This window comes from Tenrec ecaudatus, chromosome 2 (assembly GCF_050624435.1).
Source record: "Tenrec ecaudatus isolate mTenEca1 chromosome 2, mTenEca1.hap1, whole genome shotgun sequence".
In the NCBI taxonomy this organism is placed as follows: Eukaryota; Metazoa; Chordata; class Mammalia; order Afrosoricida; family Tenrecidae; genus Tenrec; species Tenrec ecaudatus.
Window position 1 is genome coordinate 276,154,618 of NC_134531.1, and position 25,357 is coordinate 276,179,974.

Here is a 25,357-nt window from a genome sequence, read left to right on the forward strand (position 1 = left end):
AATAACAGTAATTATTATTTAAAGGAATTAGCAAATAACCACACCTATGAAAAGTCTCTACTTAGGTATCAGGAAAAATTTACTTTATTTTCAATAAGGTCTCTGGGTGAGAAAAAAAAAGTCCATCATTTTCCTTAATATGGAATACATGCATAGTTACAATTTTGTAAAAATGTGTATAAACAAGAAAATTCTAATAAATTATATGGTATCACTGTTTAAGCAACTGCTAAAATTCTGGTATATTTTCTTTTCAATATTCATCATTTCTCCAAGTCTTTGTGTACAATCTAATTTTTTTATTAATAGCTTTTGGGATAATTTGCTCTTTTGAGACTGCCTAACACTTTATACGTGGATATTCCATAATAAATATTCTAATAGTCATTTCTAAAACATAAATTTATATTAATTCTTTCAGAATTCATCTTTCTATCAATTATTAAATATAATAATTGGTGTGAGTATTGGTATATTTTAATTAATTTTTCCGGTTCTTAGTCCATTCTTTTCCTTTAAAATCTATATGTTCTTTCTAATAATTGAAGTTTTCTTTTATATCTGCAATGATTTCTTCTGTTGCGTATTGCCTTCTCAGTCGTACCTGAAATCCACACTCTGAACCCGGATTTCCTCCCCTATTATAATCACCCAATCTGCTCTATTATTTATTTTCTCTCTTTTGACCTTGATGATTATTTTATACAATTTGTTTTTCTCATGCTTGATTAGTTATAGCCTTTAATGCTTTCATGGTTATACTAAATCGCAACCAAATCCCATTTTAACCACATTTTGTTGTCATATTCTTCACATTTTTAAAAGAATTATAGTTTTCTTAACTATCAGTGAGAACATTGAGACATGTTTTATGTAATTTACTTTCATTTCCTGTAGGATAATGTTAGTATGTACACCCTCTCTCTAAATTTTAATTGCTATTGGTCTTCTTATTATTGGGAATTGTTGTGTTGGGTGGGCCTCATGGGGTTTTTATGGTGGCTGTCCTGTTCACTTCTGCGTAATGATGAGAGAAGTAGGGAGGACTGGCATTCGCCAATGTACTCAAAGGGCTTGCTATCCTTGACTCTGTGTTTGGAACTAAATTCCTCTTTCTCTTATTCACTGAGTGCTGCGAGAGAAATAATCCGGCTAAGTTTCTATTTTTTGGCCAAAATTTACATTGTGCGCTTTTGCTGCTCCTCTTATTTATATTTCTATTACATTAGAATTAGACTGTATTCTCTGGCAAAATGAATCCCTTAAATATAAATTTCAAAAGCAGAGTATAAAATTAAATCATCTTTACCTAAATATAAATGCATATTTTAAATGTTACAGAAATAGGGAGTCTTCACATCTCTTTTATTTCTAGGAATAATGTTCATCTTTTTCTACCATTTGATAGGTAAAGTTTTTAATGTTTCAGCTGAAAAATGCTCGTATATTTTTGTATACTCACAAGCATTCCACAGGAGGGATAAGAGCAATAAAATTAATAACTTTATTGAATGACTAAATCTAATCATACGAAAAGTTAGGCACTTTACAAATATTTTCCAACTCTTTTGTGTTTCTATATGCCTTGTTAGTTGAACACACTTATCATATTATTTTTATTCTTCTTACTTTCTGCAAAATTGTTACTTACAGCATGCCTTAAAAATAATGAGGGTTCCATTACCGACCATCACAATCAAGGGAATATCCCAATAAAGAGAGTGGCACATGATTTCTTTTCATTTATCGGTGCATATATTTACACTGTCCTGTGTCTATTGAGTGTGAAGAAGCATTATGAAAAAGCGTGAGATGCTGTGAGAGCTACGGAAATGTCACCCACAGACACTAAGGAAGCACATGGCTATTGGAAAAGTGGTAATGGTAGACTTGCTTGAATCAGAGTTGTAGTAAACCTTCAATTTGTATAAAACACAATATAGGTTAAGAGAAACAAAACAAAAAACAACAAAATAAAATTTGCACTTAATGAGTCCACGATTTATAAAGAGCAAAGATCAGTTGATACATCTGAATTATGGGTTTGGTCAAGCATATTGGGTAAACCATGGATTTCCAAAGGCACAAACAAGACTGTTCTAGAAAAGCACAAACAGAAAATGCCTTAAGAGTGAGGAAGCAGAGACATCGTCTCAGATACTTTCTTAAGAACATGTTACTAAGAGAGACCCGTCCCTGGAAGAGGACATTATCCTTGGGAAAATAGAGCTAAGTGAAAAGAAAGGAGACCCTGAATGACATAAATTGACACATCAAACACAAACACTAAATCACATTAATGATTGTGAAGACAGCACAGAACTGAACATTGGTTCGTTCTGTTATGCATAAGGGCGCTGTGAGCTAAAACTAACTCCATGGCACCCAACCACATGAGTCAGAGAACTTTGATCATGATATCACAAATGTAAATATAGAAACATGGAATATTTTAGGCAATCTTCTAATATTCATGTAATAAATTTTCAATAAATATTCCCATACATGAGTACTTAAACCATTCTTTAACAAATCAATTATCTTCAGGTTAAAGCATTTCAAACCACACCTTTGCTTCCTTACCTTTCTGGATACGTGAGTGATCTTAGCATAAGACGCTGGATCATGTATTTGCATGTGGGACATTGCAGATTTGAGCTCTGGAAATATGTCAGACTAATGCTTGAAATATTTGATACATCATTATAAAACTGAGCAAGAACACTGACTTGTTGAACTTGATAAGATGATTCACTCTTCCTAAATAGAAAATATGATATGTTTAGCATATTAATCATTGGAAATTCTAATTTCTAAGATTCTATAGATCAGTACAATATTAACAGTGCATAAGAAAGATGTGTCATCTATGAATTGTGTGTTGAATATGCTTTAGAATAATTTAAACAGTAATTGAAAGCAAAATAACATATGGATTTCTATGTTGAAATATTTGGAGGATGATCTTTTGGGGGAAATGTAAACATCTTGCATTTCAGATGCAAACACATCACTCTCAAGTCCATGCTGACTCAAAGTGAGCCTGCCGGACAGAAGTGGCTCCCGGGGGGTTCAGAGAAGATAATTCTGCCAGGACTAGAAAGGTTCCTCGTTCTCCCTCTGAGCAGCAGGTGGTTTCCAACTGCTGACCTTGTGACTAGGAGACCATTGCAGAGCCCATCACACCAACAGGGGTCCCTCCTTTCAGACCAAATGACTAAATCACACATATGTCGACATTGAGGAATTCCTTTTTTGCTTTTAGTTTTAAAGATCTCTCAAAAACTAGCACAGTTCCTCGAAAGACTATGTTGAAATACTAGTTGTTGCTCTGTTGTGCTTTACCAAATATTTATGATCTGAAGAAAAACTTATACAAGCTTAAAATCAAAAAGAAATAATAAAGACAATACATGAAAAAACTGAGGAGCCAATCATGCAAACACCTTTCTCAAGGTCACACAGCTAGAGAATGCAGATCTGAGTTGTGAACTCAGTCTTCTCAACACGTGAATACTCCGCTTCATATCCCACCCCCAAGAGCCAGAATCATGGCATCTGGTAGCTGGGACGGACAAACGGGGCCTGCTGGGTAGAGTGGCGACATGCTGATTGCTCACTCGTCATCACCCCTGTTGGTTGAGGAAACTCAGGGAAAATGATAATAAGCTATGAGGGGGATGGAGAAGAGGCAAAGAAGTCATTTTAAACTCTGATGAAATAATTTTCTATTTCAAATAATAACTTGCTTGAGTAAAGATGACCATTTCACAAGCATTTCTCTCCTGTCTCTCCTTCCCCTCCCAAACCTCTGCCCCTTATTTCCTCTTCTCCGTGCCCCCCATCTCTCTCATGCACACAGTAACCACGAATGGTACACCAGTACACAAATACACCAGTAATCCTGTAACCCCATATTTGTCCTAGACTTCCTCCATCATAATTTCTCACAGATGTTCAGGGAAGGGAAAGCCAATGAATGTTATCAAGCCATTCAAAACCCATCTTCTGGGTATGACCATAAAGGTACCCCCCTCCCCCAAAAAAGAGGAACCTGATGAGGGTCTGGAAAGGAATATGAATGATTAAAAAGCAAACGGTAAGATACATATGGCTGCATAATTAAGGAGGACACCACGTCGCTGTCAGTTTGTCATACTGAGGTGACTATGGTGTTGCTGTGATGCTGGGAACAATGTCACTGGCATTTCGAATGCCAGCAGATGTCACCCAAAGTGAGCAGAGCTTCCTAAGAACACACTACAAAGAACAAATAGGTGTCCCCTTTGAAGGAAGTAGCCACTAAAAATGTGATGCATAGCACCCCAACATTGTTAGAGCTGAAGGGCGAGTGAATAGAAACAGATCATTGCCCATGATAGTGGCAGAGGATGAGCCCCTGTAGTCAGAAGGCAAAATATGACTGAGCAAGAGTGGCTTTCTCAAAGTCAAGTCTACTATATTGATAGGAACGGAGCACAGCCTTCAGGACCGTCATTGGCATATGGGGTACAGCACAAAGTTAGAAGAAACAGGTGCAAAAATAGGAGACATTTTGAGGATGCTGCAGAACTGGACAGTGTTTTGTTCTGTGTCTCAAGGATCACCATGGCCCCTCACGACAGCAACAGTACCAGAATCAAAGGGCGTTGCTGTGACGGTGGAGTCCTGGCTGCTTCATGAGTTATGTGTTGGGCTGCTAACCCCAGGTCAGTAGTTCGAACATACTAGCTGCTCCTCAGGAAGAGAGGAGACGTGAGGCTCCCAGAAAGATTTACGACCGTGGCAAACCCAAAGGGTAGGTCTACTATGTTCCATCTGGTTGCTCTGATTTGGAATCAACTAGATAGCAGTGTGTTTTCTTTTGGTGGCACTGTGAGTTAAGCATTGGACTGCTAATTTCAAGACGGGAGACTCAAACTCGCCACCCACTTTGTGAGTAAAAGATGAGGCTGTCTGCTCCAGTAAAGATGTACAGCTGCAGAAAACCTATACTGGGACCCTTACAGTCTGATAGACTGGGTGGCAGTGGACTTGGTTTAATATAATTAACAATGTGTTCCAGTTTTATTATATATTATTACATATTTCCTGTAGTAGATTTTTTAATGGTCTTGTTTTCAATACAGAAAACAAGTTTATTTAAAATGTTTTGGCTATTTTAAAAATAATTTAAATCCCAAAGCACAGAAAATAAGTAGAGAAGAGTTATCAATTTAAAAATAGAGAGCCATCAGCCTGGCTGAAATTATATTACCCTGAGAGATTTAAATGTATATGTTTTCAGACCTTCATGAGAAGTATGTTAGTTCACATTTTAAAATGAAATGCATCCATATTTCAGAACATTCCATAGAGCACATAATGAATGTAAAGCAAACCAAATCTCTTGATTTCATTGTCACCTGAAGAAGTTTGTCATATCAGTGCAAGGAGTGCAATCTGTGCACCTTTCCTGAAGTCAAGTACTTTCCAAGCCTTTCAAAGCACCCTCTCCCATTCCCTGACTGGCCCTGAATACATACCTCCCCGTTGAATGCTTTCTCGCATCTTCTCCATTGTCCCTACGGCGCCTAAAGATGGTTCTTTTCTAAAATATATTATTCAGAGTAATGCCTTTGCTCAGGTTCCTTCCAGTATTCTGTCATCTCATTCAAAACCACAACTGTCTTCTTCAGTTTGGGGCCTCATTATTTTGCAAAATGTACAACATATTTGTTGCTGAATTATATATGATGAATACGGAATTAATAAAAGAATTATATATCCATTGCTATATAAAGTTTATTTGGACACTGTAGCGCAGGATAGAATTATCACACAGGGTTTCCAAGAATGTGTAACCATGATAGAATTAGATGATCACATCTTCCTCCCACCAAGCTACTGTGTGTGGGTTCAATCTACCAATAGTTAGGTTAGCAACCGCTGTGCCACAAGAACTCTCAATTATCTGTAAACAGGGGTCTACAGTGCAGTGCATTATTTCTATGACTCTTCTAGTCGTAGTCGTTCTGACGCCCCTCAGATGTCTTTTTCCTGCTAAGTCTGGGTGAGAGAGGGTGGAGGAGACACACTGGAATACAAGATTAAGGCTGGGAGAGATTGTAACAGAATTAATTATGGTTTCCATCCTGCTGAATATAAAATAAGTCATCCCATAATCATAATAGGGAAGCAGGTGGATCTCACTACCACTAAGGGAGAAAGGACAGGAGTGGGGCCCATCTTCGGAGCCTGATATCCTTGTACTCTGAACCTCCTTTATCCAGGAAACAGCGGTGATGCTAACGGAGCCATAAAAAATGCCAAAACAATGGCAAAGGTCGAACCAGGAGCCAGGACATGCAATAGTGCAGTGGACTTGTGAGTGCGTGGAGCAAGTAGAGCTGAGTGTGTGTCTTTGGGCTTGGGGCTGCTTACGGAGAGAGGCACTTCTGGGCGTTTTATTGGAGAAGTTGAATTTGCTCATGTACAGAGCTGGAACAGAGTGCCTTTGTGTTGAAGTATGTAGTGAAGTAGCATGCCCTTTGGTCATTTATTGGCAGCCCTAAGAGAGCTTTGTGACATTGCACAAGCAGGGCAGAGGCTAAAGGACAGCTAGAGATGAGAAAAGGCTATCCTGCCTGAGTAATTGCATCGTAAGCTTTTGCAAACTATTAACTCGCTTAATAAACCCTATCATCATGAGTGGTCTGCTGAAAAGTAGAGAGGGTGGTGGGAGGAACAGCTGGTATAAAAATGTAGGGTTGAGGAATGTATGGATTGTGATAAGGGATGTAAGAGTCTCCAATAAACGTATTTAAAAAATTTTGCAGGGTGGGATAGATCTGACTTCAGCTTCATAGAAATCAATATTTGGCAGCTGATGCTGAATATTTCCCTTCACCTTTGTGAAGTTGGAGAATGTCATAGGTCACACCTCACTGTATTCTTTTGACAGGATGTCAAATTACTTTTTAAATTACGTTATCATTTCATTACACTTTTCACAAACTTTTTGTCTTCTATGCAGTTCTTCATGGTTTTAATCATTATGCTTTTGTTTAATAAAATTTCAACTTTTTTATTCATAGGAATTCATAGGACAAAATAAAATTGTCCCAGAGTAGTGGTTCTCACCTTGTGGGTCGCGACCCCCTTGGGGGTCAAACGACCCTTTCACAAGGACCCGATTCATAACAGTAGCAAAATTAGAGTTATGAAGTAGCAATGAAAATAATTTTATGGTTGGGGGTAACAACAACATGAGGAAGTGTGTTAAGGGTTCACAGCATTAGGAAGGTGAGAACCACTGTCCTAGAGGGGTTTTGTGGCTTTAATTATTACTTTTGAAAACTGTAATCAGAAATCGGTGGTTACATTTCAGGTCACCAATTTTATATTTTACAATTTAAGCTATTAGTCCACCATCTTACCTCTGATTTTTCTTCTCCTTCTTGTTTATCTTTCCTAAAGGTGACCAGATTGTAACATTGGTAAAGCGGGACACCATTGATAAAACTTACATCCTGGTGAAATAGCCACATGGCAGCCGAAAACTGTACCCTAGCTTGTCATGCATTCTTTCCAAAATCGGGACTTTTTTGAAACACCGCGGGACGCGGGGAAAAATTGTTAAAAATCAGGACTGTCCCTCCAAAAGCTTCCCTCCCTTACTCTCCCCACTCCCCACCCCATCTTTCCCTCCCCTTTCCTCCAACCTTTATAGCCTCCAAAGTCTCTTTCCTCTAACTTGAAAATCTTTGTCTTAGCAGATAACTGGGTACTTGTCTTTCAGAACCACTAGGACTTATTTGTATGACAACAGGGTTCACATACTCAGGCACAAGGTCCGCTTCACAGATGTACTCAATGCAGGTATTGTAAGTACCTAAATTAGAACGGGAGTAAAGTTTGAATCTACCAACCATACCTCCTGAATTTCCAACTATGTCACTATCAGCCAGTCAGAATTTAAACCAAACTTTACATCCTATTATAATAGTTTATATTTATTTAGTCATCAGACAAGCGATATCACTGAAACTTTTGGAAACACTTGCATAATTTCATGAATTTCTAATATAGCATAACAGTTTGGAAACTACAGTTTTCAGAGTAGCGGGTGTTTTAATATAATTCTTTAGTTTAATATACATATTTAAATTTGAGAACTTAGTAAATGTCACATATATATATTCAACTAGCTCAAACTGAGAACATTCTTTGTGATGATTTTGAAAACTCAAACCCACTGTCATCCAGTAGATTCTGACCCATAGCAAACCCATAGCACAGCATAGACCTGGAGAATAGGGTTCCCAGACTAAAAGTTTGTAGGGGCAGGCAATCCCATGTTTCTCCCACAGAAGAGAGACGAATATTTCTCCTGCAGAATAGCTCCTGAGTTTAAATCAAGTACCTCACTGCTAGCAGTCTAGCACGTAATCCACTGTATCACCAGCGCTTCTTTGATATGGTTAGATCACTTAAAACAAAACAAGTCCCTAGGTTACAAACGAGATCTATTTCTAAGTATGTCTTTAAGTCGAAATTTAGGTAATATATTTTACACACACACCACCACCACCACCACCCCCTACTAGTAAGAGTCAGGAGATCCCTCCAAGGAGAACCCTCTTAATCCAGGGAACAGCTTTGACATCTAAGGAGCAGCAGAGAGGGAGCAAATCAAGCTGGGTGCATTTAGGCAGGAGGGTGGCTTGTGGAGTGAGGTCCCTCTGGGTATGTAATTGGGAGAGCTGAGCTTGCTGTTCCTCTGAAGTAAAGTTGAGTGCCTTTAGGCAGAGGCTCGCTGGAGTGGGGTGCTTCTGGATACTTAATTCAGGGAGTGGGATTGCTGACCCACACAGCTTGAGTTGAATGCCTTCTGGTTGAGGCTTCATGCAGAATAGGATGCCCTTTGGGCATTTATGAGCCGACCTGAGAGAACTTTGTAACGTGTACTGCCTGTAAATCTATATTCTTTCTTAACTGCATTGCAACTTATTTACTTCCTTATTTAAACTCTGTAATCATGAGCATTGTCTGTAAGCTCTGTGGGAGCATAGTAATGAATTATAGAATCCAGATGATAAAGGAGAGAATGCTGTCTGAGACAGAACACATCTTAGAAGTCACAAGCTATTTAGTCACATCACTGAATATGACTTGACCTGAACATGTGACAAAGTTGCAATGCCACATGTTTGGATTAGAAGAACAATGGAATCAGCCAGTGGAAAAGGATCTCTCTAACTCTCCTATTCACTAACTGTCATAAAGAAATCAAAGTGGTTTTTTTTCACATTCATTATTTTCCTCAATATAATGATAGCATGCAAATACAATACCTGAGACGTTTCCAATATCTTATAATGTTAGAACATCTGGATATAGTATTTACATTCTGTTAATGTGGATCATCAAAAAATCAATCATTTAGTTTATGGAACAGGAAAAAACAACTAAATTGTACTTACTCATAAAGCCTTGGTTCTTCAAACATCCCAAACTCATTTAATAATTTAAATGTGATATAGCCATTCTGCATCGTTTTATTCAGAACAAGTATATTAAGAATGAAATAGTAGGCTATAAAACAAAATAAAGAATGGGTTCACTTACTTTTAATTTAGCTTTGGTATCTATATAAATATGCCTACACGACAAGCAACCCAAAAGCCAGACCCCTGCCATTCAGTTGATTCTGACTCACAGTGACGCTCGAGAATTTTCAAGACTAGGCATTTTACCAGGGCAGCCAGCTGCTTCTTTCTCGTGAGTAGCTGGTGAGCTAGCAATCCAAAGCTTACCTGACAGTGGCCCCAGAGCTCATATGCATACATGATATATCATATATAGGAACATTCAGAAGCATTGATTTGGCACCTGGGTAATGCATTTTACTTCTTAAGTGACAACTTTCTGCTAGTTTGGGGGAGAAATGTCAAAAGGAAGTAAGAAGTCTGCCGAAAAGTTCTTAGTCAGTACCAACAAATAAACCAAAATCTTAAAGATGCAAATTCACTGAACATGTTTTTTTTCCCAATAACACCCTTAAGGGGAATATGATGTAGTTCCTTAATGATCTGATGAATTGAGATAAATTTGAGTTACATACTTGTATATAATTCTAAATTTCACTGGCTGTTAAGGAATTATTGTGAGGCTAATTAGTCTTGTATTCATCTAGGGTGACACATGAGTCAGAATCACTTTGATGGTGTGTGTGTGTTTATATAAGGTAAGCCAATGTTTATATAAGGTAAGGCATTAGTAATTTTTTCACAAAAATTCCTACTAAAAATGAAAGAGTATATTTTTCCTAGGTAAGGATGCTGAACTTATTTCTATTCTCAATCTTTTCAGCATAATACAAGAAACCAGACTGTAAGTGGATTATCCCATTACCCGGGCACTCCTTCTCAACACAATTAATATTTAAAATATTGTGGTGATAAATCTCGATTGGAAAAATGAGTAGGCTTGGTGTTAAATGAAACTTCTCGATATCCAGGATGCTTACGAAGCAATTGTCCCCCAAGTGGCTCCTGACTCACTGTGCCACCACACGCTGTGAGGGGAGATGTGCGTCACATAGGTTTTCAATCTGATTCGGTAAAGCAGATCACCAGCAGTAGCAGCTGGGTCTATGGTTGGACACCTTTTTCTGGAGAGTAGTTACTGCCCAGGTTCAGACCAAAGAGTTTGTTCCACATCACATTTAAGAGTCCAGATTGAAATTTGTTCAGATGAGTTCTGGAATAGTGACACCTGAGATGTAATAGAATGCCCACCCCACCCCTACTGTCCTTGAGTACATCGAGCTGCAGATTAAAGTATTTAAATTTTAAAAAGAACGTTCAGAAAAAGAAAGACATAAACATCCATGATCAGAGAAGGAGAGAAATTAAAGAAGATAAAGAATGCTTGAAACCCGATTGGATATATGGCATAAATTTGGAGGTCCGTGTGTCTTCCTCCGGAGGCACGGGACATAGGACGGGTGTGCAGTGGCTGAGCTGAGCTGTGTAAGAGCGAGGGGCTTTCCCTCGTCTTTGAAAGAAAGTGGAACTAGCAAACTCATCACACTGGCTCTCTGTGAGGGTTCGATTAAAAAAGAAAGAAACAGTGGGTATTAAATAAACTGCAAGTAACGTGGATTCTAAATTTATTCTAGTCATTAGGTGAAGGACCCGCAATAATTTACTTTAAAAATCTTCCAGGATCAGTGTACTTAAGGCTCTGAAACCAAGTAAAGCTAATATATTTTAGGGACAATTTTGCAGAGCTTATCACTGAAATTTATCTAAATTAAAGGAAAACATCTTCATTTTGAATAGCACAAATATGGTTTTCTTTATTGTTTAATCCAGATTTACATTGAACTTTGAGATTGGAAAAAATAATAATATGGAAAATGTTGGAATTCAACTGGAAGAAAGGACAGATTATGTATATAAAAATATTAATAATAAAGGCCAAATAAGAGAACATCTTCAAAGTGCTGAGTATATTTGCAAAATAGAATTATCTACTGGGATGAATCTTCTTTCCAAAATGAGGCAAAATTTCATAAATTTTGTGAGAAAAAATACTGAAGGTGCATATGATGAAAATAGATTTAGGGATAAAGCTTACCACAGAAAGAAGTTGAACTGAGAAAGATTGTGGAGTGCAAACACTGTGTGAAAAATTAAATTGATAATTGTAAGTAAGCATTAAACTCCAGAGTGTGTACATTCACAATTAGTGAGTGTCAAATATAAAGAGGATCTAAAATATCAGAGTACAGTACTATTAAAGATATGACAAACATAAGATTCAGACAGTATATGAGGAAACCTTTTCTGAAGTAAAGTCTAATAGTATGTGACAATAGACATATTTATGTATAATATAAAAATTTCACCAGAAAAATGTAAGTCTTGAATCTTTTATGCATCAACAACCTCAAGTAGTCAGAAAATAGATGAAGTCAAAATTAATAAACTTAAAAGAAAAAAATGGCAAGGCTTCTATTACAAATAACTAACCCATCCCCTCAGAAGAGTGATCGAATAGGTAAATAATTATTAAAGGTATTGAATACAATCAATAACTATTATTCAATGAACTTAGAAGTATCTAACAATATGGCTTTCATTTTTCAAGTATAGATATGTTTGTGTGGGCATATGTTAAAGTCAAAAATCTCTATAACTATCCAAAATTAATAGAAGTTGAACTACATTTTCCAATCACAATGTAATATAAATACATCAAAAAGATACTAAAACATAAAAATCATAAGGTACTAGTATTAATTTTAAAAGTATTGTTAAAAATTCAACCAGTCACTAATTACATAAAATTACTTATTAAATTTCTTAACTAATTAAATAAAAAAGAAAAAAATATGGACTTCTAAACTTTTCAGAAATTAGAATAGATTGTCAATGAAGACATTACATAATAAATCAAAGGAGCCTCTTTTCTAATGGAGCGAATCATCAGGATATATAGAAATCCATACATTTTGAAACTGTTGTACAACCATTAACAATGTCAGCATAGATGGAAGAGAAGAGAGAAAATCTGAAAGGAAGGAAGGCTATCAGATCACCAAGGTCAGCAGTTCAAAGCTACCAGCCACCTTGTGGGAGAAAGATGAGGCTATCTGTCCAATTAATAAAAAGTCCTCTGAAAGCCTATAGGGCAGTGTTTACCCAAGTGGATAATGCGACCATTTTAGGGGTGCTGGAATGGCTTACCGGATCTGCAAAGCAGATGCCAACACTTTATCCTGTATTATAGAATGTATTACAAAAAGGACAAGGAAATAAAATGTCTCTGTTTTCAGTTAGGATGATTTTTCAAAGAGAAAATCCCAAGGAATTTATCTTTTTCAAATCCTAAAATAATAAGTGAGCTCATCAAGATTGTAGAAACAGATTTGACATAAAGAATCAATTCCATTTCTATATGCTAATAGTTAGCATGGAAGCACCAAACTAAGAAATGACGCATACATTTCTACTTATGCTGCTTATGTCTATAGAAAATATTGTTGGAGCTTTGATAAGAAATACATTAAATCTATAGATCAATTTGACATCTTTATCATGTTGAGTTCCAGTCAACGAACTGGGAGTTTACCTTTCCATTTACTTAGGTTTTCTTTGATTTCTTTCATCAGTATTTTACAATAGTGTAATTTTTTAAGCCTCAGAGTATCTAAACAATCTTTAAAAAGATTAATAAAGAGAACGGAATCCCCATACCTTGTATTAAGACTCACTGTTCAGAGATGCTAAATAGCCCTCTGGTGATGCAGCAGGCTACTCAGGACACCGCTAACCCACCAATGGAAGAAATGAGGCTGCCTCCACCCCTACCGATTTAAAAGCTTGTAAACTCCTCTGTCCTATAGGGCCCCTGTCCTAGTACTCGAGACTGTGGTGTCAGAAGTGGTATAAATATCTCAGTCCATGAAACAGATTAGAGACTCAGAAATAAACTTGCACAAGATGCAGAAATGATTTTTGGCAAAGGTGTTATGCTTTACGTGGGATAACGATGGGATAATTGGATAAAAATGCACACACACAAATCAATATCAAATAATTTACACTAGGGTCTTAGATGTAATCTCAAAAGTATCCAAAAAATGAAAAGGAAATACATTAGAAATCACCAAAACTTGAAATGTTTGCCCTGAATGTTTCATCCCATATTAGAAGGATGAAAACTGAGAAGTTGCAAACCACATTTCCAATAAGGATTGTATCTAGAGTATTAAAATAATTCTCAAAACTCAGTAGTAAAATCCTAATGTCAAATGATACAAGTAGACAAAAATAGGTATTTCTTTTAGAGTATGTACATAAGACAAATGAAGGGTAGTGGTCTCCTTCTGGACGACCATCCTTGGAAACCCTGTGGAGCTCAGGGCTCCTCTGAGCCAGATCTGCTACAGCGACAGCCGCAGGCAGCGGGTAGGAGGGAAACGATTTGCTATGTCTTTGGGAAAATCATACGCAAACTTTTATTAATTTGTCCAACTGAGCCTAACAAATCTTAACCATCCTTGAAAATGAAACATTTGCATGAGTGGAAAGAACCCATTGAATAAAATATGACCGGGTATGTCCTATGAGTCACTGGCTTAATATGCTAACAACTGTTTTAAAAACAAATTTAATTAATTTACAAACAAAATGTTTACAACTTACTGCAGAAAGGATTTTCGCCAGAAGTATCCATATACATCGTTGTCCTCAAAGATTTTCTTTCTATTCTTTCTTTTAATATACTTTTCCACCGATCAGCATGATAACCTGAGATTTGCGAAAAAGAAATAGGAAAATGGGCTTCTATCAAATAGCACATAAATATTTTAAATCCCCAAAGAAACTAAAGTGTCATTGTGTCATAGGAGTCCTAATTAGGCTTCATAGACTTTTCCATAACCTATGTGTCTATACTTATAGGTCAAGTATTAAGGTGGCGGAAGGACCTTGGGCCTCTACTCAAACACTCCCTCAATGCATGAATACCTTCTTTTATTAAATTGGAACTCTATGATGCTCACTCTCCCGACACAATGGCTGGAGCCAAAGTGTGTGAACAAGTAAATGTGGTGAAGAAAGCTGATGGTGCCCGGCTATCAAAAGAGATAGTGACTGGGGTCTTAAAGGCTTGAAGATAAACAAGCGGCCATCTAGCTCAGAAGCAACAAAGTCCACATGGAAGAACACACCAGCCTGAGTGAGCGAGTGGTCCCAAAGGGATCAGTTACCAGGCATCAAAGAACAAAAAAATCATATCATTGACTGCACACCTCCATGATAGGATCGCTGAAGACAAATGGGTGCATAAGCAAATGTGGTGAAGAAAGCTGATGGTGCCCGGCTATCAAAAGAGATAGTGTCTGGGGTCTTAAAGGCTTGAAGGTGAACAAGCGGCCATCTAGCTCAGAAGCAAATAAGCCCACATGGAAGAAGCACACCGGCCAGGGCGATCACGAGGTGCCCAAGGGACCAGGTATAAGGCATCATGCAAAAAAAAAAAAAAGATGTAAGTGTGTGTATGCATGTGTATATATGTGTATATGTATATATGTATGTATATATATGTATATATATATCATATTAAATGAAGGGGGAAGTGCAGAGTGGAGACCCAAGGCCCAAGTGTCGACCAATGGAGATCCCCTCATAGAGGGGTTTAGGAGAGGAGATGGGTTAATTAGGGTGTGAGGTAGTATCGATGAAGAACACAGCTTTCCCCCGGATCCTGGATGCTTCCTCCCCCCAACTACCATGATCCGAATTCTACCTTGCAGGGCTGGATAGGACAGAGGCTGTACACTGGTGCATATGAGGGTTGGAGGTACAGGGAATCCAGGGTGGATGATACCTTCAGGACCAAGGGTGTGAGGGACGATGCTGGGAGAGTGGAGGGTGAGTGGGTTGGAAAGGGGGAACTGATTACAAGGATCCACATGTGACCTCTTCCTTGGGAGAGGGACAGCAGAGAAGGGGGGAAGGGAGACTCCCGATAGGGCAAGATATGACAAAATAACGATGTATAAATTACCAAGGGCATATGAGGGAGGGGGGAATGGGGAGGGGGGGGGAAGAGGACCTGATGCAAGGGGCTTAACTGGAGAGCAAATGCCTTGAGAATGATTGGGGCAGGGAATGTACGGATGTGCTTTATACAATTGATGTATGTATATGTATGGATTGTGGTAAGAGTTGTATGAGTCCCTAATAAAATGTAAAAGAAGAAAAGAGAAAAAAATGATTATGGCAAAAAAAAAGAAGTATTTTTCAATAATACAAGGGCAAATTGAATCCTAGTGCTGCAAACTCATAGGAACTATTATGACAACTATGAAAATATTACACCATTATGTCTTCACATATTCCCCCACTAGGTCTATACCCATTTACATATGGTGTTTCCATCTGTCGAACTCTTTGCCAGGAATTCTGCACTCTCTGTTTTCCATTACACCATAACGTCAATTTTCAAATCTTTGAGGAACTCAAATCATGTTTCTGTAAAAAGGTCTTTGAGTTTGGGGAGCAAAAACAAATAATGAGGCAGTAAGTTCGGGCTGCCAGTAAATGAGTGAAGGTTTCCTACTGGCAGGTTCAGTGGCTAGTCCTCTAGGAGAAACCTCTGACACAATGTTCCTTGCCTTTTGGCATCAATGCAGTTTTCAATTTTTGTAATTTGTTTCCCTGATGATCCCTCCATACTATATTCCTTTGACGTTGGGGGAAATCTGTCAAGATTGCACCCCTGGAACTGAGAAAACTGGTCACCATACCCTAAGCTGCCTTGCTTTTCTGCCTTGATTTTAATCGGCACAGGGGTCCCCTCAGAAGTGACTGTTCTGTTTGGATGCCCCCTTTTCCCTCATAGGTACCTTAGTGAGACCAAGGCCTGCATGTTTCTGAGAGAATTTGTCTGCAGCCCTCACTGATCACAGAGACCGACTTAAACACAGTCGACTTGGCATAAACTTGTGCAGATTTCAACTGGAACCCGAGTAGTATTACTTCATTTACTAAGCCCAAACCCACTACTTTTGGGCCTGTTTGAATTCACAGGATTTCTGAGGCTATCCATCTTTACAAACAAATCAGACAGAGCCTCATCTTTCTCCCTCAGAGTGGCTGTGGGTTTGAACCACTGACTTTGTGGTCAGCAATCTAAAATCAACTCTTAAATTCAGAAATCACCAATAAAGACCAGTCCCAGAAAACATTAGCAGTTTATCCTATCCCATAAGAACCCAGTCCATTGAGAACAATTCTGCATATAGTTGTAAGCATTCAACATTGTAACCTTAAAAAAATAAAGCAAGTGTAGGAAATGGATTAGATAAAATTTAATAAACATTTAGCTCTAAGAGTACACTCCCTAAACTTACATATTTCATACATATTGAACTATTTATATGTGCTCATATACGTGTTGCATAGACTATGCAGAGCATCTTTTGTTGGTAGGTGCCTTTGGGTTGCATTTACACTATGTGACAGAGAATTATCCAGTGGGTTTTCGGGCTATATTCATGACTAATGCACATCACCGAGTCTTTCTCCCTCAGAGCCACTGAGCGGGTTCCAGCCAAACACCGCAGGGACTGTAAAAATACTGTAGAAAACAGAATTATCAAATGTTTCACTAATTTTGGGGGGCTTCCTCCCATGTAGCCTCGGTCACATGTGTATTTTCTCTATATCATATACTATATATACTTGAGTATAAGCCGACCCAAATATCAGCCAAGGCACCTAATTTTACCACAAAAACTGCATTAAAAATGTGCTGAAAAGCTCGGGTATATTATATATAACATATAATATATGGATATTTAGATACATTCATTAAAGGGTCATTATGAGTTGGAATTGACTTGATCTCAAGAAGTTTTTTAAAATTATAAATCCTTGTGTGTTCATCATGAATTACATAAATATAACAATTGTCAGGATGACACAGGAGCGGTTAGGGTTTCCTTCTGGTGCACATAGATAAGGCCACTGCGGTTCGAACCAACGTCCTCACACATCTCCCAGGTTATCGAGGAGAGATAGCTCCCTGCTTTTATAGGAGAGATCTCTCATAGTTTTTATAGGAGAGATCTCTCACAGTTTTTATAGGAGAGGCTTCAAAAATAAAATAAAAGGCACTGGAACCTCTCACCCCAAATTTCCCATTTCAATGTCACCTCCAACTTTAAGAAGGAATATAGTAACAAGAAGGCTGAGCTGGGAACACAGAGGTTTACCTCTAGTTCTCATCTGTGCCCTCCAGCAACGCATATGATTTGTTGACTAGATCAGTTTTTAAACCTTCGACATGAAGTCCAAAGAAATCGAATCACCCCAGATGTGTGAACACAAAAGGCTTATAAAGAAATAAATGGGCCAAGTCTGCAAACTGCCTGCCTCTCCTGGAGCGTCTCCATGTGTGTTAGTTTAAACTCCCCGATGAGGAAACTGGTAGCATGTGGTTTAACTCAGCCTTTGGAATTGCTGCCCACACTCTTCAGCCCCTATAGTTTTGAAACACTTCTGGGCAGATTCTTTTATGATACTGACCAGATGTTATCATGCTCATGAAATGCTGAAATCTGAGATGGTATTCTCCGCTGAGAATACTTAACAACGAACCTCTGACATTCCTTCCAGATTTAACATTCCATCTCTATATGGTGTGTGTGTGTGTGTGTGTTTGTGTGTGTGTGTGTGTGTGCGTGCACACGCACGCGCGCAAGTGTGATTTCCTACGGACTGCCTGCAACACTTAATTACTTTCACCAAGTTTTACTGATTTAGAACCTGTAGGCATTGTCTGATTGGAAAATATTTGTGATATCAAAAAGATAGCTAACTAGGGATTTACTCTTTTCTCTTGGGCCTAAGAATTCCCATTTTTAAAAAAAGTTCTGCTAAGAAAGTGCAGTCTTTCATTTTTAGTGAAAATAATTACACAATAGTAAATAAGATTTTTTTTGTTTATCAATAACAGGAATTACTACGAATTCACAGAATTTTCCCATTTCATCTCAAAGGTATTGATCAAAGTCTTCTCAATAAATGTATAAAAATATTTAGTAGGAAATGAACTATTTACATAGGTTGTTTCATTTGTCAACAAATATTTTACCATGAAAAAAATCTTTAAAATTTTTTTTCTTTTCCCTAATTATTTTCTTTTTTTTTCTCCTCTTTTCTTTTTTTGACATTTTATTAGGGGCTCATACAACTCTTATCACAATCCATACATATACATACATCAATTGTATAAAGCACATCTGCACATTCCCTGCCTCACTCATTCTCAAAGCATTTGCTCTCCACTTAAGCCCTTTGCATCAGGTCCTCTTTTTTTTTCCCCTCCCTCCCCGCTCCCTCCTCCCTCATGTGCCCTTGGTAATTTATACATTGTTATTTTGTCATATCTTGCCCTATCCGGAGTCTCCCTTCCCCCCCTTCTCTGCCGTCCATCTCCCAGGGAGGAGGTCACATGTGGATCCTTGTAATCAGTTCCTCCTTTCCAACCCACTCACCCTCCACTCTCCCAGCATCGCCCCTCACACCCCTGGTGCTGAAGGTATCATCCACCCTGGATTCCCTGTGCCTCCAGCCCCCATATGCACCAGTGTACAACCTCTGCCCTATCCAGCCCTGCAAGGTAGAATTCGGATCACGGTAGTTGGGGGGAGGAAGAAAAATGAAAGCATCATTTAACTTATTTCAGGAAATACTAGCACACTTACATGATTCATTTCCACAAAGAATTACATTAATTATAGCAATCTCTTACCTAGTAAAGGACAGGAAAGTTTCTTAAAGTCATCACAGTTCACACATAAACCAGCCTCGTAATCTTTGTATGAAGGACAAGGGAATGAAATAAAGTTGCAATGTGTTTCCAAAGATGCCATGAATAAGTAAACTGCCCTCTGGTGGTCGCATTTTAAAAATTCGATCCCTTAAGTATTAAAATCAAGCAAAATAACTGTAGATGAGTAAGCCAAATTCAAAAAAATGAAATATTAGGCACTATTTAATACCGTGTACCTTATGAATATTAAAGTGTTCACTACCATGCACAGTTTTATCAAGGAGCTAAACAAATGGTATCATTGAAAACTTAAATCTAGCATGTCTCTACATTAGATTTATAATTATTTTTTCTAATTAGTTTCAATAATTTAATAAACTATAAATATAGTACAATTCTTAACAATTCATTCACTAATTCACACATCTCTCCATTTTTATATCACACCTCTAGCATTTTATCCAATATCAGAGATGAAAATTAAAACTGGTGAAATTAAAATTGCATCCTGTTCCTTACTCTTTCCAATACCCCCATCCTTATACCCTTCACAAACTTGAGGAACTGCAGAGCATTTTAGGCAGGTGTTCCTTGTCTAGTTACCAGGAGGATCCTAAGAATACTTCTTGCTACAGTTGTGAAGTTAGCCAAACTGAACACTAGGAATGGTTGCTCAACCCTCTATACGGACAAGACAACCAAGTGTCCACAGTGTGTGAATCTGTATGTGTTGATAAAGTACTACGATGATGTGTTGCTATGGTTGATAGTTGCCTGTAAATTATCTCCGACTCCTGGCAAATTTGAGGTTAAATCTGAAGATTAAACTTGGATTGAACAAACATTAGCTACACATACTTCTTTAATTATTTGTAACTTCCCTAGTATTTTTAATAAGAATCTAAAACTGTTATATTACAATGCCATTGATCTCTTCAACAACCAATGGGACATCCACTGGTAACATGTATGAATTAGTAAATTACACCATTGTTTATCAATAACTTCAGGATCATGGGCAATAAAGATTAGATCAAAGTATTGTCACAAGACTGCGGAAGATATATCTCAATTTTCTTTTATCATTTAATCATAGGTAATTTATTCAAAATATTATCAATATACCTGAAAAAATTGATGTAGGACAACCAGGTTGTTTTTTTCCTCCATTAGGATAAAAATCAATATGCCCTGAGGGCTCTTTAATGCCTAACCCTGAAAATTAAAGGAGTCCAGAATTACAAATTACATACAACCAGGTCAACAATTTTTACATAAAACAAAATCACAAAAACTGCAAATATCCATTGAAAGTCATCCTTATAAAAGTTGAATTAAAGTAAAATAAAGGTTATAGAATCAATAAATGAGTATTTTCTGTTATCAGTTCTTAAAATTATTCATTAAAACAGTATTTCATTATTATAAACATTTATGAACCACAGTTGCTTGAGCTATGAATATATGTGACAAAAAATAAAGCACAAATCCTTCTACGGCAACAACCGGTGGGTCACAACCCCTTTGAGGGTCAAACGACCCATCACAAGGATCACCCGATTCGTAACAGTAGCAAAATTACAGTTATGAAGTAGCAATTAAAATAATTTTATGGTTGTGGGGTCACCATGACATGAGGAACTGTATTAAAGGGTGACAGAATTAGGAAGGTTGAGGACCACTGTTGGGAATTATCATCTGGTAGAGCAAGACAGATAACAAAAATATATATATTTCAGGTAATAAGTCCTATAAATAAAAATTAATTCAAATAAGTACACACACACACACACACACAAATACCATTAAGTCCATTCTGAGTCTTTGCGACCCATGAGTTTCAGAGGAAACCTGCCCTCCACAGCGTTTGCGAAGTTTATCATCTTTCCAAAGTAGATTGTCAGGCCTTGATTCTGAGTTACTTCTGAGTTTAGAATGCTGAACCTATAGACTCTTAGGCTCTTCCTCCCAGGAAAAAGTAGGTGAACTTAGACTCCATATTAAGATCAGAATCGTTTCTACTGTAGGTTCAGTCTATTGTCAGGCCATAGGCACAGGACATAGACACCTCTCACAAGAGCGTCAAGATGGATTGCCATATAGATTCAGGGAAGTATTGGATAAAATTAATCACCCAAACTAAAGAGAAAGGAAAGCTTAGGAAACAGAAACATAGAAGCAGTCTTATTAACGCTTCCTCCTAATTCAGCCTCAGCACCACACAGTTCTCATCCCCACACCCACAACACACCTACGAGTATGTAATCAACCAGTCAGAACACACTGATGACGTGCCCACTATGTGATCGAAACATACCAGTTTATGCACTGGTTGTGCTACCTCTTGACCTTATTTCTCCATCTGTAAAAAGGGGCCTAGTGAGAATTGTATGATTGATTCACAGGAAACTCTGCCCGAAGCATAGGACATACTCAGTAAGTAGTTTTATCAGTTTCAATCAGGAAAAGGTTCCAAGTCATCTATTTTACTTCCAGAAAATATGGTCTACTATACTATATCCCAAACTAGTAGTCCTATATACATTTTGAGGATGATAAAGGAATTATTTCCGTACACTTAAGAAAAAAGCGTTATTACCTGAACCAGAAATGGCATACTCTATTCTAATTGATATAGAGATCAATGAATGGGCAGAATAGTAACCTAGATACAGCGGGAAAATTAAGCTTAAAATGTGATCAAATTTTTCAAAGTGATAACTAGTGTGGGCATTAATTTTAATTGTTAATAATTAGATATGGGTCATCACTTCATCCACAACTGTAACTCCTCTTCCGCTTTCACCTATATGTTTCCTTCTAACTTTTACAGTGTAAGAAATGAATTCTTCAAATTTACCATTGGTGTCAGAATGAATGACATCCACAAACTCGGCATCAGTGTAATCTAATCTGCTATATGATGGTTTTCCAGAGAATTTTGGTCCAGCCGGGTCAAGACCTGAAAGGCAAGGAGGAAGATTTCAATCCATTAAATAAGGTCTACTACTGTGCTGATTAGATTACAAGTTTGCAATATTTTTACATTATAAACATTTCATTTATGTAGTTTCCGTTGATCCCTGTCAAAGAATGTATCTAAAACAAATGAAACAAGCTGAGCATAGTCTCACTATTTAAATAGTAATTACCAGCCTTTATTTATTTCAGAGATGCCTCAAGGAAAATATTAAATAAGAAATAACTAATACTCTGTTCAAAGGTAGAGCCGTGGTGGCACTGTGGGTTAGGCAGTGGGCTGCTAAGGTCAAGGTTCCCACCCACCCACCCACCATCGGGGTAAAAGAGGAGGCTGCCTGGTCTTGCAAGATTTGCAGTCTCAGAGACCTTATTAAGCATCGCTGTGAGTCAAAATCAAGTCAATGGCCGTGGTTTGGGGTTAAGTTTACTCCATTGGAAAGGGGGGTGGAAAATGAATAACATCTCCCTTGGATTCAGTGCCTTACTAGCTCCTTCTGGATCATTCTATACGTTTAGCGTAAATTTGAGGAGTTAAATGACAATTTAGGTTATGGGATACAACATACTTACGATCTATTGTTAATTTTTAGAACAGTTTTATTGGGACATAACCCCCATATCATACAATTCAAGAAGAGGTTTACAAGCATTACCACAATACATTTTAGAACAATGTCTTCTTTCTTGTGATCGTTTTTATTAGCTCCCAATTTCTGCCAGCATCCTCTACCATTTTTTAGTGAAGGTTCATATGCATGCATACACACACTTAGAAAAGATAAGTATATTTAAATCACATGGATTATGGATATTATTCCCATAATATTTCAAATCCTAAATAAAACTTCTAGGCTCATGGCCTTCTGGCGAGCATCAAATAATGGAAGTTCTTGAGGAGGACAGAAAAATTCAGTGCAGAGCCTGCGTGAGAAGGGGACAGAGCATGACTGTCCTTCTGCCGTTCCACCCCCCTGAGCGGCAGGAGAAGCTTGGGATCTGCAGCCACCCACAGCATCCCCAGCGCTCCTTCTCATAATACTAACTCATTGCTGTCAGTCTCTTCTGACTATTCTCTGTCCTCGCGTCTCTCACAAGAGCATGTAGCCTCTTTTTCCTCCTGCTTGAAGCATTGGTGGGTTTGACCACTGACCCTGAGATTAGAACTCCAGTGCTTACTTGACTCTGACTCATTAGCAACCCTGTGTGATAGAAGAGACCTGCCCCATAGGTTTCCTGCGGATTAAATTTTTATGGAAGAAAATTGCCATGTTTTTCTATCATGGAACTAAGGGCTTTGAACCACTCACCTTGCAGTTAACATCCAATGGCATTAACCACTGCCTCAACAGAGCTTCTCATAACGTACTCACAGTCCTCGAGTCTATTCCAACGCACAGTGACCCTACAACCCAAACTTGCTGCCATCGAGTCAATGCTGACTCATTGTGACCCCCTGTAACTGTTTGTGGGAGTAGAAAGTCCAGTGTTTCCCTCGTGGAGCTTCTGGTGGTTTTGAACTGTGGAGCATGCAGATCACAGCCCAGTGAGCAGCCACTACACCACCAGTGCTGGGGTAAAGCTGCTGCTCAGAGTTTCCTTAGACTGTAAATCTTTGTGGGAGTAGAAAGATTTGCTTTTCTTCTGCAGAGAGGTTGGTGCCTTTGAACTGCTCACCTTTTGGTTAGCAGCCAAATTCAGAACCTACTACACTACTAGAGACTGTCCTCATGATAATAGCTATTGTATATCAGGTGTTTATTTGGTATCGACTACCTTGATAACTGTTTGCAAACTCACTTACATGGAGTTGATTTTGACTTACAGTGTGCATGCAGACGAGAGTGGAATCACTTGCTATAGTTTCTGAGACTAAATCTTGACAGGTGCATGCAGCCTCTTCTTTCTTTGGTGGGTCGAACTGCCAACCTTGCAGTTAGTAGCCTGATGCTTAGTCCACAGTGCCACCAGGGCTCCTTTGATAAGTGCTTTTAATGTGTCGCATTTATATTCACAATAGTCCTGTAAGGTTTGTGACACCTTTGACAATCTTTGCAAATCATTCGCCTCCCTCTATTTCTCTTTTTCTCACTTAGCTGAAGATTGAAATACCCTTTATCATCACTTAAAATCATTGGAAATCTTCGGACTTTAAGTTCAAGATTTTTAAAAGTAAAGTTGGTTGGAAAAGGCTATTATTTCTTTAATTCTGAAATTTTCACCACCCCTAATAGGAAGCAAAGGAACCCCTGTCAGCATGATTTGGATAATGAGCCCCCTTGAGTACCGTTGATGGTTATGTAAATATGAGGGCGATTGGGATCCAGCAACCCTAAATCTCAAATACAAACTCCCCATTCTCCCTCTTAGCTTTCAGATAAAAGACCTAATAGAATTTAGACACAGCAAAGACAGCAGATGTGAAGTTAATTTTCAGTTAATACATGGTAAGTTAGTTAATACATACACTACATATTAACAAGGCATATAGTGTTAATACGCGTACTGTATGGGTGTATGCAGTATAAAGTACTATAGAGACCTGATAGTTAATATATTAATAAAGCCTTTTAGTTGAAGACTTTTCCTCAGTGTGTTAAAATAATGAGTGTCCTTAAATTCCAAGGGATACTTTCCCTCCTATTTCCTTGTGAGTATGCTCTGTTAAGAACTGAAAGACATACGTCAGTTGTGTAAAAAAGTGTCTAAATATTTGAATGGGAAACTACTCCCTCTGCAAAAGTTCACCCAAATATAATAAAATGTGTGTATCGGTACAAAAAAAAAGATTTGAAAAGACAGGGGCCAGGAAAGAAAATGTCCGTGGTCACACCGTCCTTGCTTAGGGCAAACAGCCTTGGCCTAAAGATTACACTCGGAATAAAATGGCTATAAATCCAACCTTAAAGAAAAAAAAGAAGAATTGAAAAGACTTTAAGGCAGTGGTTCTCAACCTTCCAAGTGCAGCAAACTTTTAATACAGTTCCTCATCTGGTGGTGACCCCTCAACCATAAAATTATTTTCATTGCTACTTCATAA

At 37.9% G+C, this 25,357-nt stretch overlaps 1 protein-coding gene across 1 annotated transcript in view; it reads right to left on the reverse strand.

Annotated features, from left to right (window-relative positions):
* Window positions 1-25,357, reverse strand: part of LIPI (lipase I) — a 45,533-nt gene that overhangs the window by 8,392 nt on the left and 11,784 nt on the right. Inside the window, exons 4-9 of the mRNA XM_075543448.1 lie at window positions 22,199-22,300; window positions 20,464-20,553; window positions 19,318-19,380; window positions 14,199-14,303; window positions 9,465-9,576; window positions 2,584-2,760 (exon numbers count right to left, since the gene is read on the reverse strand). Of these exons, the coding sequence (XP_075399563.1) occupies window positions 2,584-2,760; window positions 9,465-9,576; window positions 14,199-14,303; window positions 19,318-19,380; window positions 20,464-20,553; window positions 22,199-22,300 (649 nt within the window). The remainder of the gene's footprint in view (window positions 1-2,583; window positions 2,761-9,464; window positions 9,577-14,198; window positions 14,304-19,317; window positions 19,381-20,463; window positions 20,554-22,198; window positions 22,301-25,357) is intronic.